Source organism: Scatophagus argus, chromosome 8 (assembly GCF_020382885.2).
Source record: "Scatophagus argus isolate fScaArg1 chromosome 8, fScaArg1.pri, whole genome shotgun sequence".
NCBI classification, from domain to species: Eukaryota; Metazoa; Chordata; class Actinopteri; family Scatophagidae; genus Scatophagus; species Scatophagus argus.
Genome location: NC_058500.1, coordinates 20,741,488 through 20,754,952, shown reverse-complemented (window position 1 = coordinate 20,754,952; position 13,465 = coordinate 20,741,488). Strand labels below are relative to the sequence as shown.

Genomic DNA, 13,465 nt, shown 5'->3' with positions numbered 1-13,465 from the left:
AGACACGCTAACAGTGCTGCCTCCGATGTCAAAATGCAGTAAGGATGAATTGAGTTATGACAAGAAACAGAAGAAGAACGTTTTCCTTTACTATATAAAATGTTATTATGCCATAGGACTGTATAATTCCTTTAAAAACGGCAATTGTACTCTTGTGTGGTAGACTGGGTTCTTTAACCAAAACACTGCAGTCTGTGATTGAAAAATTGTTTTGATCAACTAGCATTAGTTAATTTCCCACACAATTAAATACAACATGAGTTAAACTGAAAAAAAAATCACCTAAATTAATCCTGCTAAAAGGTAGCCTAGCAGAGCAGATTAGCTGTAAGTGCTTCTACATGTCTACTTTTGCTGTAATGTTGTTGGAATTCAATTTGTTGTGCTCAATAAATATTTAAGTTACATATGAAATACATTGAACTGTAAATTAACTTTTCCCATTTGTTTCAATATAATTTTAATAGTAGTAGGGCAGACAGACACAGCAAAACAGAAATGATCAGAGCTGCATGCATCCAATGTTGTCAGAATGGGAAAACCTCCAGTTATTCCGACTTGGAAGGTTTCATGCATTAATCCAGTATGGCGCCAGTAAGCCCCTCTGTCGCTTTGTAGCCCAGATTGGTTATGTTCTGTGCTAATGTTTTGAGCAGTTTGTTGACAAGTAAAGCCAGATACAAGCAAGCTGTGTACAATACTCTTTAAATTAGATCAACCAAATGTAATGGTTAATATGAAATGTCATTTTAATGTGACCGTGGTCATCTGAGTGCAACATAGCTGCAGCCCAAGAGAAGAAATATGCTACTGCAACAACATTTGTGATCAAGTGATCAAGATCCAACATTCAAGAACTTTAGCTTCTTTTGTTGAATAAACTGTCTGCTCTGGTGATGCCATATCAGATGAAATTCATGGGCCTGGTGAAGAAGAAATGCATCTGTATTTTAGTCGGAAAGCACCGTGAAGAAAATCCAAACTGTCCCAGAAATATTTATTTAAAGAATGTTGTTAGTTGTGTGGGATCTCACACATCATAAGAATTACATTATTACATCCAGTGCAAACATAAATGGAAACCTAAAGAAGCCACAATCATACATTCCCTTACAGACTGTTCACTCTTTAAAGACATACAAGCATGTACAAAAAGTTTCCATGGTACATATGTGTGTGTGAGGGAAGAGAGACAGAGCGACTCGGCACATCGAAAGCCTTGGTGACATGTGCAGTCTACAGAACCACAATGGATCGCTGACAGACATTTTCCACAACAGAGCAATGGTATCGTGTGCGCAGTCATCACTAATAGGTGTTGAGAGGTAAAATAAAGTAGAAACATGACGTGTTTCCAGGGGCCCATAGAAAAACTACAGATATTAAGATGAATCTGAGTTCCCCAGAAAGAAACTTCCTGAGCAAATCCAAAGAACTTGTGCCACCAAAAGCTGTCAGGAAATCTCTGGGAAGTGTAATGCATGAACACCACAGCAAAGATGAAGAAAAATGTAAAGATGGATGTCTAGATGTTTGATCTGGTTAAACTGAAAGTGAACTGAGGGCAAACCTCGGCAACAGCACAAGCAGAGTGCATAATAAAGGCCCGAGGATCATTTACACCCTAAGGATGTTTGGAGTTAGGGCAAGTTGTTGAAAACACAGAAAGAAACCAGAGCGACCGCAGGAAAATCCCAGGGATATCAACAGCACACACACACACACACACGCACACATATGAACCCTCAAAACACAGATCAAATCAAATCAAAACTCACCCTTTTAACACCCACCATTCTGAACAACAACAAGCCTGAGAAGCGTGAGTGTGTGTGGAGGAAAACACCCAGACAGGCCAAAAATAGCTCTACACTTTGCGTTCCCCATCTCTCGCTTTCAGTCCCTCGCTCTTTCTCTGTTTCTCTGTCTGTCTCTCATTTGTGTCACTATAAACCATTCATAGGAAAAAAATAAGTTAATGTTCCCATACGGAAAATATCACGCACTTAAAGAGCGCACTTGAATGTGAGAATATCAGACCGTGATGTATGTGATTAAGTGTATGGAGAGAGTAATAGCTATTTTGGCATAAACAACAATAATGCGTCTCACAAAACTGAAACATTAGTAGGCTGAAATTTGTCTGTTTGTGTGACACACTGAACTGATGAGGGAAGAATATGTGGTATAAAATAAGAAACAAATAATAACTAATACTGGTGCTTCAATTGTTTCTATCATGTCAAAACGAAGTTAGTTCAGGATAAAAAAAACCCAAAACATAAAAAAACAACCTTTTTCTCTTTTTTTTGTATGCCGTCACACCCACAGATATTTTGCTTTGGTCCAAACCCTGGTGGCAACTTCATCAGTTTGTTTAGCTTAAGGATGCCCAATTACAAGTGCAGCTGGGCTTATAAACAAAAGTCACATGGACTCACAAGTAGCATGTTTACTGGACACTTTTAGTAACCTGTCATCCTGCAAGGTTAGAGATTTTTTAAACAATTGTAATTGCAGTCTTTGTTAAATAAGCAAAGCATGTTGGCAATGTCAACCTGAACTATATTAAGCCAACTCAGTGTGTGCTAAAAGGATCATTTTGATTCATTACAATTTGTTTTCTTAGTTTTGCCATCCTATATTTTGATAACAATAACAATGTATTCACTAAAGCAGTTGCTAAGATCTGGGAATGTGTCCACATCTGTACAACAAAGTCTGATGGGGAAAGAAATCTGTGCTCAGACTGCTGGAAAAGAAGCTAACATTTAGCCAGATTACCTAAACCACTTTATTGGGAGGTGCAGTAGAACTATAGCACGTATGGTAGATCAAAACTAAAGCAGGAAATCAGTCTGTAAACTGTGAAGGATGTTTGCAGAAGACAGTTTGGATGCTAATTTTACTCATCTAAATGTTGTCTAAACAAAACATCAGAGAGAAAACAGAGAGAAGCTGCTTGAGCTATGTGACTCCTGCTAGTCCAGTCAGCCAGTGAATTAGCGGTTAGTTCTCCAACTACAGCAGTTAATGTCACTGTATGACTTTCTGGTTTGACTGGACCTTGGTTAACAGGAATGACAGCAAAAGCAATGTAAATAAAACCTAAATTGTAATAAAAACCTAATTCTCATGGGATCAACCCAACAGTCTGTTGCTCAACATGAGCAAGTCAAAGTGTCTTCTGCTTCATCTGCTTATTTTAAACCAATGTCTTTTCCTAAAGGCTTGCAGCGGCTCTCTACACTTCATAGTGTTCTCACTGACATGTGACGAAGAACTAAAACCTTGTGTTTCGGGTTGTTTCCTGATGTTAAATAACAGGCCGTAGCACAGTTTTCTAGGAAGAACCTCACACTTTCTGTCAAATTAGTGTCATCATGTCATGGCAGTTGAGTTTGAATGTTATTGTTCTCACAGATGAAGGGGAAACTTTCTAACTCTATCTCTCTATCCTCTGCAGTGCACAAACACAGCTGAGACAACACTGATCTGTTGCCAGGTAGGGTTAAGTGTCTTGCTCAGAGACACTTCACCGGGGCAGGTAATAAAGAGGAGGGACTGCACCAGAAGCTATGAAACCTTTAGGCAACCCGTAACCCAAATCTGAACCGCGTGCAACATCAAGACTAAGTACTGAATTTAATATCTCGCAAAAAGGATACAAGTTGCAGGACCACAACCGGATGGCAGTATTTTTTCCAGTCCTTTAAAATATAACAGGGATGTTTCATAATTTTCACACACTGTCTGTCTGGCTCAGATAAGATACAGTAAAACAAACTTTGTTGTCCCTGCAGGGAAATTTATCTTGGCTGTTGTAACCCGTGCAGTGAGTGGATGAAAACAGCAACAAACATCAGCACAGGATGAAAAACATACAGCTATCATCACACACTATAAAACACTTCAGACACTCTCAGGTCAAAACCCATCAGGCGTACACTTCTGCTATCTGTCTCTGTCACCGATGACTGATGCAAGTGAAGCTTCTAAGTCGGGAACTTGTGTTTTCTTTGGTGTTTTCAGTGAAAGGTTACACCTCTCCTCTCTGCTGTGCCCTCTGTGGGAATTTAAGACACAGAATGAGAGGGAAAGACAGAGAGACAGATGGGTTTTCCTCGCAGGATATCCTGTTCTAAGTAGAGCTGCTGGGCCCACTCTGACCTACTCACCCCTCTTGACCCCTGCCCTGCTCATAGTTTAGGCTCACATCTCCAACGTTTCCTAATCGCCCAAATCTCTTTGTATTCTTTCAGTTTTGCTCCGGCCTCTTTGCTTTCTCTCCTTCCTACCTCCTCTGTCACACTCACAGGTGTCACTTAAATGTTCCCTCCTTCCTTTTCCTCTTTGTTCCCTTGTCTGCTCCCACACAATCTACTGCCAGCCGCTTTCTCCCTCATCATATTCTTTTCTTAAAACATTTGCACCAGTAGCAATAGCCTAGAAAGTCTTTGACTAAATAAATGATTGTTCAAAATACTGCATGGAGCAAAAAACCATTACTTAAAGTGGACATTTGGCCAGAACGTTATATGCATTTCAGGACTCATGAAGTGCAGTTCTTCTAAAAAATAAATAGATAAATAAATTAATTAAAATCTTTGATACCACCCACTCAAATTTGCTGGCTTTAAAAAATTGTGATTTTTCACTATTTTCTGCTGTTTTTTGGACTAAGCAAGTAGTCTGAAAAATAATCGGCAGATTAATGGATTCCGAAAAACAACTGATAGGTGCAGCCCTACTTCCATTGCAGTTGGATTTGACTTTAATGAAACCAATGACATTCTTGAAATAAAATAAATCGCTCAAGTAGTATGGCTTATGAATTAACACCAAGAATATGTAGTCCAGTCTCAAGATCAGTCTGGTCTAAATGACTTGAATGCCTTTTGGTGCAACCTATTAACATCTTTCTGCGTTGCTACCTTAAGGATCTGGAAAGTGTCAATCATCACATCACATTCTGATATCAAGTTTAGTTATCTCGATGCTATATGCTCTGAATGTGCTCAACAGTTGATGCTGGACTCGTGTTTTCACCCTCTTTAATCTGTTCGCTCTGGAGCAGCAGTGTGTTTAAAAAGGTGTTGTATATTCCTGTTCTCCTCGCAACCCTTTTCCTCTTTGTTCACTTCGACTCTCAAATTTCTCACTTTTCAGGCTTCGTTTATAAAGCCCACTTTTTTAAACAATGATCCCAATTGTCTTTCTGAATATGGTGCAGTTCACGTGCGTCGTGCTGAAAATGAATACCTTCCTAATACTGTCTTGGAGCAAGTGAAAAAAATATGTCATTGAGCCTGAAATAATTTGAATCAAGTGCAATTTTCTCTTCTGCTTACTGTACTTCTGCTTTGCTCCGCCATATCTTGCCTTGTTTCGGGATACTGAACATAACTTTAATGGCAAGCTTCTCAAATAAGTGATGACATCACCGCTTTGGCAGAGCAACCTTGAAAACCACAAATGAGGAAACCACCACCACAATTATAAAAATCTTAATTTGACTACAAACAGAAGTATGACTCTCTCTTACACAAAAAATCCATCAGGTTTTCATGCCCTCAGACGGCCTATTACACCCCGCCCCCCATTTTCTCTTTATGTCAGCCTCCCACTCTCCCTCTCCTTCTCTCTCACTCACACCCAGCCCTCCCACCCTGCTTTATAACTGGAATCCATTAACTGATGAATGGTTGTTTGTGTTATTTTAAGCTCAACAGTGCCACCTCCGGCCCGTGTGGCCAAAGAGGGTGATGACAAAACATTTGCTGTGACCAGAGGAATAATTAGCTAATCATCCTCTGACCTGTGAGCCAACCTTGAGGTCAAAGAGACACAGACTGGGCTGCTACCCAGGTGGTTTCCCATGAAAACCATCAGGCAGCAGAGATATAGTGGAGTCATTGTCTGCAGACAGGTCACACACACACACACACACAGCCTATGCATTTCTGTCTGTATCCCAATTTCACTGCATGCATGCTTGTCCGGGGGTGTGTGAAGCTTGCATCTGCCTGTGTGTGCATGTGTGTAAAGTGATGAGGATCCCAGCGGGCCGAGTGCAGAATTTGCCCATAGAGACTGCGTTGGAAATCAACCCTTCCTGCTTCCTGTGGCAAGAGGAAGTGCTACCGTCGCTGTCCCCTTATCGCTGGATACACAGGCAGCACCGAGGGAGGAAGACAGGGCAAGAGGAGAAGGAGACGGAGGGTGATCAAGCTGGCTGGACAAAGGGAGAGGACTAAAGAGGAGATGTTGTTTTGTTTGTTTATTTTTCTTGGTTTGTGGCCAAACATGCTAAGAAGGCAGAGAATAATTTTAAAAGCAGGATGATGATGAGGAAGAGAACATGTGTAAAATGTCTTCTGCAGGCTTGCACTCCATTTGCAATGACATATAAACAGCTCTTTGGCTGCTTTGTTGAACAGCTGCCTTCATCTCTCCTGTGGCAGAATACAATAGCACTTGGCTACTGCTTGCTAGTTAATATTAGCCACTGAGCTACAAGGAAATGAAATATTTGACTGCATATGTTTATAAATTCGTATGACGTATATATAGGCAGACCATAAAGGAAATAAAGAAACAAAAAGGAGAAAGTAAATGAAAGGGTGTAGCATGTTTCTGTCAAATGGGGAGAAAAGCAATTTTACAGGTTGCAAACAAAATGTCTTACTGTATTGTGAGGAGCAGCAAAAAGAGAAAGACAGAGGGAGAGAGGGGAGAAAGAGATGTTTGGGATCAGGGTGGGGAAGCTTTCAGCACTTGGGATTGTCCCAGATGGACACAAGCCGCTCCCTCCCTTTATAAACAGCCTCTGGCTTCTACTTCTCCTCTCCGTCAATCTCTTCTGCTTTCCTTTAATGCCTGTTGTACACAACTCAGCTCCCACTTTCCAGGGATTCCAGTACCCACAGCAGAAAATATTAACAAATTGACACTTTATGTTTGTGTGCTTATGACAATTTCATCTGTCCTCCAGCACCAGCTCCCCCTTCAGTCCCTGCCATTTCCAAAGTCAACACACCACTAAATGCGGGACTGACTCACTTCCACTGTGGGTGGTTCTGTTTCCAATTTTCTCACCACCTCAGCCACCCCACCACCTCCGAAGAAAAGAGAAAACTTTTGTCCAGAAAACAAAAAAAAAAAAAAAAAGATTGCCAACCAGACATGCAAAAGACAGCGACTTTTTTGTCCAAGTTGCTTAGTGTTAAAGGGACAAAAGCGTGCATGTATGTGCAGAGAGGAGACATGGGGCAAAACCAAGCATGCTTCTCCCACTTCTTTTGTGGCTCTGAAATGGTTATCGTTGTTTTCCTTCCTTTCTTTCTCTTTGGGAGAGCGTGGGAGCGCCCTCAGAGTGCTGCATAGAAACCACGGGGCTCATAACAACAGGAGGAAGCCGGTAACTTGAGTAACTTGGGCCAGGCAGAGAGGGGGATATGGGGAAGAAGCAGAATGGGGAGCTGAGGAAAGGAGAAAGACAGCAGGCGACAGAGAAGGGACATGCTTCCATATCTTACAAACTTGAAATCTGAGCTCACACAAATACTGAAAAACAAAAAGCCACAATTAGAAATGCTGCACCCGTTGCCTTCCAGACAAGAATGTCCCACATGCACACACATACGAAGGGGCATTTTCACACACACTCATCCCTCTGCAACACAGTCCGCATGAAATCAGACAAGTTTCCCAACCGGAGTGCTGCCTTACCAGTCTGTGGTGTGAACATTCAGCATGAGGAGTGCCTTAGAAAGTCCCGTCAGTCATGCTCACATACAGTTCAGTCCAGAGAGATCGAGAGTGATGAGGAAGAGACTCAAACTACACGCGCACACACACACACACACACACTCACACACACTTACACACGGTATCAGTTCCCTCTGTCCAAGTGTTGAGAAAGTGAGGGGCCGCAACAAAAGGCAACAGAGGCAGGGAGGGAGAGATCGAGGTAGAGAGGGAGAAAGAGAGAGAGAGAGAGAGAGAGAGAGAGAGAGAGAGATTAACCCGGCTGAACTGACTGGTGGACTCTCTCCCTCCCTCACACACACACACACACACAGTTGGTTTGCCGTATCACTGACTTCTTGTGTTTTCTCTCAAGTGCCAAGAGGAGGAAGGGAGAGCAGAGGGGGACCAGAGAGTATGTGTGTGTATTCATGATTATGGATGTGTGTATCGCAGTGTGTGTGTGTGTGTGTGTGTGTGTGTGTGTGTGTATTTTAAGGTAGGAGGAACCGACTGGCTCAAGTCCAGAGTCAGCCAGCCTGGTAGAAAAAGACAATAGCAGGAAACACTATATCAGGAGGAGGCAAAATACCAGCACAAAAATAATTAACAGACAATGACATCCACCGTGGAAACAGCCTGCAGCCTGCACTGAACAATGATAGTGGAAACAACACTCTTTATTGTTGTTGTTGTTACCACAGGATATAAAAACCCCAAATCCAAACAGATCTTAGGGATTAGTGACGATGAATGTCAGAAACGTTATGTATTATTTTTGTAGGTTCAAAAGCTTTGAGCTTTCTTGCACTGGTCACCATTTCAGAGTTCTTTGAAATTACTCTCATGCTCACTTGTGCACGATCACAAGCATTCAGACGCACATTCCCCATGAAATCAGTCAGCCATGACTCCCACACAAATCTCACCACCACCCACACACATACACACACACACTCACACACACACATTCCCCTGGCTGTAATCATATCTAGTGATAAGGGCAGCTTCCCCCAGCGGTCGCTGGCTCTCCGACTCCAACCACAGTGACTTACAATGGCCCTGTATTCTGAGACTGCTTTGATTACACACACAAGGAGCTGCATTACACCCTGCTAATTCAATTTCCTCCCCTCCGGGTCAACCTTTGTGTGTGTGGTTGTGAGTGTGTGTGTGTGCATAAGGAGGAACTGATTAAGTAGTCATTGAAGGGAACAAGCTGCTTGCACAAAAACTGACTGTAATAATCTATGTGCGCGTGTGTTGGGGGGGTAATTGTTGATCAATACCATAGCTGTTAGTCCAATTCTTTGTCTGCTCTGTGTTGGAAGTGCTTCATCTACTGTCCAAACACTGGAAATCAGCTGTTCAGTGGTGCTATGAGCAATTAAATATTGCAGCAACTATAACAGATATACAAGTTGTACCTGTTGTTGTTTATTAGAGTTATTTAAGACATGTTCTCAGTGCAAAAGTATCACACCGTGCCATATCAGCACTTAACCAGATGCATCTGTTGGATCCAATTAAGTCTCTTCCTTCTCCCTGCTGGGAAAATTTGACTTAAAAGTACCTTGTGGAGTTTTTGACCCGTAGTATATGGGGCAGAAGAAGGCAAACAGATGTGTCAGGATGTAATGCAGAGAAGGACCATCTGAGCTGGAGAAGATGAAGCCTGCATGTCAAATTGACCAATCTGATACTAAATGACTTCAGAGATACAATAATGCATCGTCATTAAAAGACAAAAATGTGAGATAAGGTATGTACACAGCTCCACCAAATATAGAACAAAGGCATAGTCATTTAAATGCAGAAATGCTACATATTAATTAAGCAGAGATAAAATTTACTGTGCTCGCAGCTGTGGATCCCATGGACATACAGTAGCTCAATCTATAATACTTTCCGAAGTGTGCTTGGAGACTGTGTTCCACAAAAACGTATGTCATCAATTGTTATAAAGTGGTAGCTGTGCAGTCACAAGACACTGGAGGTACGCAGACGTTCACTCACGAAATCGCGAAATCTCCAACTCGCACGTATCCTCAGATGCTGAAAGTATAAATTCTGCTTTGGTTAAGTTTTTTTAGCATGCTCACATTTGATAATTAGCACTAGACACAAACTACAGCTGATAGGGATTGTCATGGTTTAGCAGACATTTGGCTACAAACCAAAGTACTGAATGGGTTAAAATCTGATCTGAACTTCGTGTGAAATTAATGTCAGAGGATGTTATTGAAAATGTCTGTAAAAATGATCATGGTGTTATGGCAGGCATGGGCACTATGTGTGTGTGTGTGTGTGTGTCTCTACTGTTTCTCTCTCTCTCTCTCTCTCTCTCTCTCTCTCTCTCTCTTTCTCTTGTGTTCCTCAGGTGCCAGCTCCTAGGATGGGTTCACCTGTGTAGTGGGGCTATGCTGCTGACTGGTCCATTGGAGCCTGAAGCTGGCCAATCATTATTCAGGGATCCCAGTTCCCTCCTCCCCTGACATTTTTGGTAAAAACTCTTGTTAAGTTTAGTTTGGTATAATAATAAAATACTAGATCTTCTCCAACAACTTGGCTCCATTAAATTATTTGGTTGTTGTATTGTTGTGTTACAGCCCCCAGTAACCCCAAGGCTCCACCTCAACGGGGGTGTAACGATGGCAATCCATCCAGTAGTGCTGGAGACATTTCAGTCTGGTTATGGTTCAGGAAATAAGCATAGTCACCCAGCCACACACACACACTGACATCTTCCCTGTGAGATTCTGTGACGTCACACCTCTTCAGTCAACAGTCACACAGCCACCTGTGGTGCTTGTCAGTTAAACTTATTTTGAACATTCAAACAACAACAACAACAACAACAGCAAAAAATGATGCAGCCTCTTTTCTTGAGAGGACAGGAAAAGATGCTATGCCTATAAACTGAAAGTTCCTCCGTTTTGCGCAGCTTCATCATCAGCTGGTTGTGGTAACGTGCTAAGAAATCAGTCAGCAAAAGGCTGGGATAAAGAAGACTGCTAGCCAAATAACATGGATGAAGGTTGACATGCAGTTTGAAATACTGCTCAGCTGCAAATGTCTGGAAAGATACATTGCAGTCAAATGGGCCAGAGATTCATTGTTGTTGCCAGAAGAATTTGAAGTCTATAAATACTGATCAGCACAATGACACAGTACAGATTTAACAGCAGATTTTTGTGCAGATTGTTTTGGGCTTGGATAGAAAAAGACTGAGCATGTTCTGGCTTGGTGTTGGAGATTATGAGAGATCACTTTGGGTTAAGCTGAGGGATCTTTCACTGTTTATGCAAGCTCTCTTGTGACAGGTTAAGCATGGTGAGCATTGAATAGCTTGGAATCAAAATCATCCAACATCTTCTTTTTTTTTTAATTACATCAACACTTTTAATTTATAGCTTTGCAGTCCAGTTGTAAAAGCACTAAACACTAATTAAAACCAAACCTTTTTTTTTCCTTTGGAAGTTTGGTGGTCTCTCTGTGGAGGTTTCTCTGACAGCCTCCAAAGAAAATGATGTGTGGGGAGTCAAAGTCACTAAAATCAGGGTGGAGATGCAGAACGCAGAGCTACATCAGTTTATATGATGAGAATCAGTTGTTGGAATGACTTTGTTTGCCCTCCTCTCCCAGGTTTCTTAAACTTAGGATATGGACCCAAAATAAGCTGCAGGCCTCCTTCTGGCAAATATGCTAACAACATGTAATCCTGGGTCCCACAGTAAGACACTGAAGTCTCTTTTTAGTCCCTATGATGAAATATTTTAATAAAAATACTTGCTTTAATTTCAAGCAAGAGGTCAGATCTGCAGGTTTTTCCACCGATTCTGTGTAATGCAGCCCAGTGAAGCGGCTGGCTCGCTGCAGGTTGTTTATCAGACTTCTTCAACACATCTGAGTCTCATTTTGGCCAAATAAAACAATGCAGTAAATCACCATCAAATGCATGGCAAACATAAGGAGTGTGTGTGAAAAAAAAAAAAAAAAATGAGTGTGTGTGTGTAAATGTCCAAAAGCAAAGAACGTGTTTGTCATTAAAATGACTCAATACGAGGGCGAGGTCCATTTGGCTACAAAATATCGAAACTATTTTAAGTAATTTCTGTATTTAAGTACTCACATTAAATTGATATAAGTACAACTGAGTATTCTCAAAAAGCAAACAAACAAAAAAGTTAATTAAGAATAGGGTCTGAAAAGAACAAACAAACAAAAATTTGGGTAGGGGTTAGGGTAAGCTTGCCTTTCTGCTCTGCACAGACTGTAGCAATTAGCTTAGCAGTTCCAGCTGTTTAATTATTAATTATAGCTGTCTAATTGTTCTATCATATACAAGTTTAACATCACATTCATTTAGTTTATTTTTGCCGAAATATGTCCAAACATCACACTAATATCTGGTTGATCTAATGCAAGATCAAGTGATGCTCATGGTAGTTTTACAAAGCAAAAAACAAAAACAAAAAAGCCTGTTACTAACACAAACACAATTAAGATTTTTAGCTTAAGTTAATTTCCAATTGCCTTTGGTAACGTCACTAGCGAGAATCAAACCAGCAACCCCTTCTCGACTTTTGTGTAACGTCAACAAACCACAGACACATAAATCTTTGTCATAACCACACACACACACAAACCGTCACACACCTTTTATGTCGGTCTAAACTCCTGTTCTCACTCGCCATCTCTCACTCACTCACACACACGGAAAGATGGCTCCAGATGTGGGTGTCATGCTTGTACACAGTGATTAGTGAGTGAGTGTACTGTGTTGTGTATTTCCACCTCCCCTCCTCTGTTTTGGTTACCAACGTCGTCTGCTAAGCCTCACTAATCAGTCCTACTGTCAGAATAAAGAACACAAGATACAGAGGCCTGAACACTCAGAACAGTTCGCAATGAGCTGTTTTGTCAATCAGAGACTGACAACTTACAGCCCTGCAATCATTTACACATCACCGTACGTTTCATTGTAACTCAGACGTCTCATCATGTATATACAGATGAACTACTGCTACAGGCTGAAATGAAGATTCCTGTAAATCTAATCAGTAAATCTAAGAAATGTATGTTCACCCTTAGTGGATAAAGATATTCATCAAAAAGTCCACATACAGCTTTTGCTCTGTCAGTGATGAAGAGTTGAAGAAAACCGTGGGCTTACACATGTGTTGAAAAATGTTGTGGGGAAAAAGATAAAATCTAATTTGGCTCACTGGTGAAAACCAAGAATTCAGCAGAGGTCAGGGTTCAGTTTTTGACAGAAAGCATGTGAAGTCTCAAGTCCAAACTGAACTATCTTCGAAAATGGTCTGACACCTACACAGCACTGGCACCCACACACTGAACATGTGATATGAAAGAACATATGTGAGGATGTTTATTTAAACCAGAGGCATGCAGGTGTGTATAAAACAGGGTTTATGTGGTTTAGGTTCCTCCTAGCTGATAGCACTGCTGGCAAAAAACATAATTCAAAGCAGACAGATCTTTAAATAGATGGTGGGCCGAACAAATGTTAATACTAAGTTAGGGCAGACTGTGCATAGCCTGTTCATAGAAACCCAGGACAACAAAGAAAGTCCCATGTACCAGCTGCAGAGGCTTGTTATGGTGCAGTAAGAACAAAATCCAGGGACAGTTGGAATTATGACCTTTGACATGTATAAAGATGGATGACACATCCCCACTTCCTCCCCCTGTA

General features: G+C 41.3%; 1 protein-coding gene across 1 annotated transcript in view; it reads right to left on the bottom strand.

Moving 5' to 3' along the window:
• The window catches only part of hdac7a (histone deacetylase 7a), a 57,226-nt gene extending 49,281 nt beyond the window's left edge, over positions 1-7,945 (bottom strand). The window contains exon 1 of the mRNA XM_046395910.1: positions 7,732-7,945. Within this exon, the coding sequence (XP_046251866.1) occupies positions 7,732-7,750 (19 nt within the window). The 5' untranslated portion in view covers positions 7,751-7,945. The remainder of the gene's footprint in view (positions 1-7,731) is intronic.
• Positions 7,946-13,465: the final 5,520 nt, after the last annotated feature.